Source organism: Aphanomyces invadans (genome assembly GCF_000520115.1).
Source record: "Aphanomyces invadans strain NJM9701 unplaced genomic scaffold supercont1.14, whole genome shotgun sequence".
In the NCBI taxonomy this organism is placed as follows: Eukaryota; Oomycota; class Saprolegniomycetes; order Saprolegniales; family Verrucalvaceae; genus Aphanomyces; species Aphanomyces invadans.
In genome coordinates, this window is record NW_008580159.1 from 441,451 (window position 1) to 442,454 (window position 1,004).

Consider the following 1,004-nt stretch of genomic DNA (forward strand, 5'->3'; position numbering starts at 1 on the left):
GGCGGGCGCCGGCATCTTCTTTGAGTTGTGCCAAGAGGGCGGGTACTTGGACAAGATGGTTGTGCCTGGCGAGGTGTCGAGTTCATTTGAAGAATTGTTTGCACACGTGGCTGCGACATCTAATGCAATCAAGCTTTTGCCATCGGCATGTGCGCCACACGACGAGTAGGATGGACGGCTCGAGCGACTCCGACGGCTTCGAATCCGACCACCGTGCATGATGAATGGTCGAGAAGGCTCGACGTGCAAGGAACGGAGGCACAAGAGGGCCATCATGACGCGTGTTATTGAGATGCCTTACTGTGAAGTCGTAGCCTTCTTGGCGACGTGGACGGGTCCGCTGGCACGTTCGGGGTAGAGCGGCATGGACAACTTGAAGCGCCGAATGTCCTTGATGTGGACGATCTTGGCACCATGGCCATTGGTTTGGGCCAAGTCGAGCGAGATGGAGGCGAGAGGACCGAGGATGTCCATGCCATCCTCGTGTTTGGTGTCGTTGCTGAGGTCGGCCACAACATGCTGGTGGCCGAGGAGATGAACGCTGCACTTGCTGCGCTGCGGAGTGGTTCTCGCTGCGGATCCAACTACCCAGTGCGCGCTTGCTGCTTGTCGTTTCCGTCTCGCTCGTCCTCATGCGGTACTACCTGAACGCGGGACTGATCTGGCTGCTTTACGATCTTGCCCATGTTGGAATGGATCGTGTCCATGTGGTCCCAACTCGAGACGGTCATGGTCGGGCCAGAGCGGCTGGCGGATTATGCCAACATCGAGCCGGAAGCACCCCGCGTGATTTCTGGCGCCGTTGCCAAGGACTGGCCCACGACCGGCGACGTCGAGTTTGACAGCATGAGCTCCGCTACAAGCCGAACGACCCGATGGTGCTCAAGGACGTGAGCGTCCACATCACGTCGGGTGAAAAGATCGGGATCGTCGGGCGCCGGCAAGTCGAGCTTGACCATGGCCCTCTTCCGCATCAACGAACTGGCACGCGGTACCATCAAGAT

At 58.8% G+C, this 1,004-nt stretch overlaps 1 protein-coding gene across 1 annotated transcript; it reads right to left on the reverse strand.

Annotated features, from left to right (window-relative positions):
- Positions 1 to 297: 297 nt before the first annotated feature.
- On the reverse strand, positions 298 to 731 carry H310_07509 (hypothetical protein; the record flags this gene model as incomplete). Its single annotated transcript, XM_008872886.1, has 2 exons — positions 298 to 541; positions 589 to 731. 2 exons carry the CDS (start codon positions 729 to 731, stop codon positions 298 to 300), a joined length of 387 nt encoding a protein of 128 aa, XP_008871108.1.
- Positions 732 to 1,004: the final 273 nt, after the last annotated feature.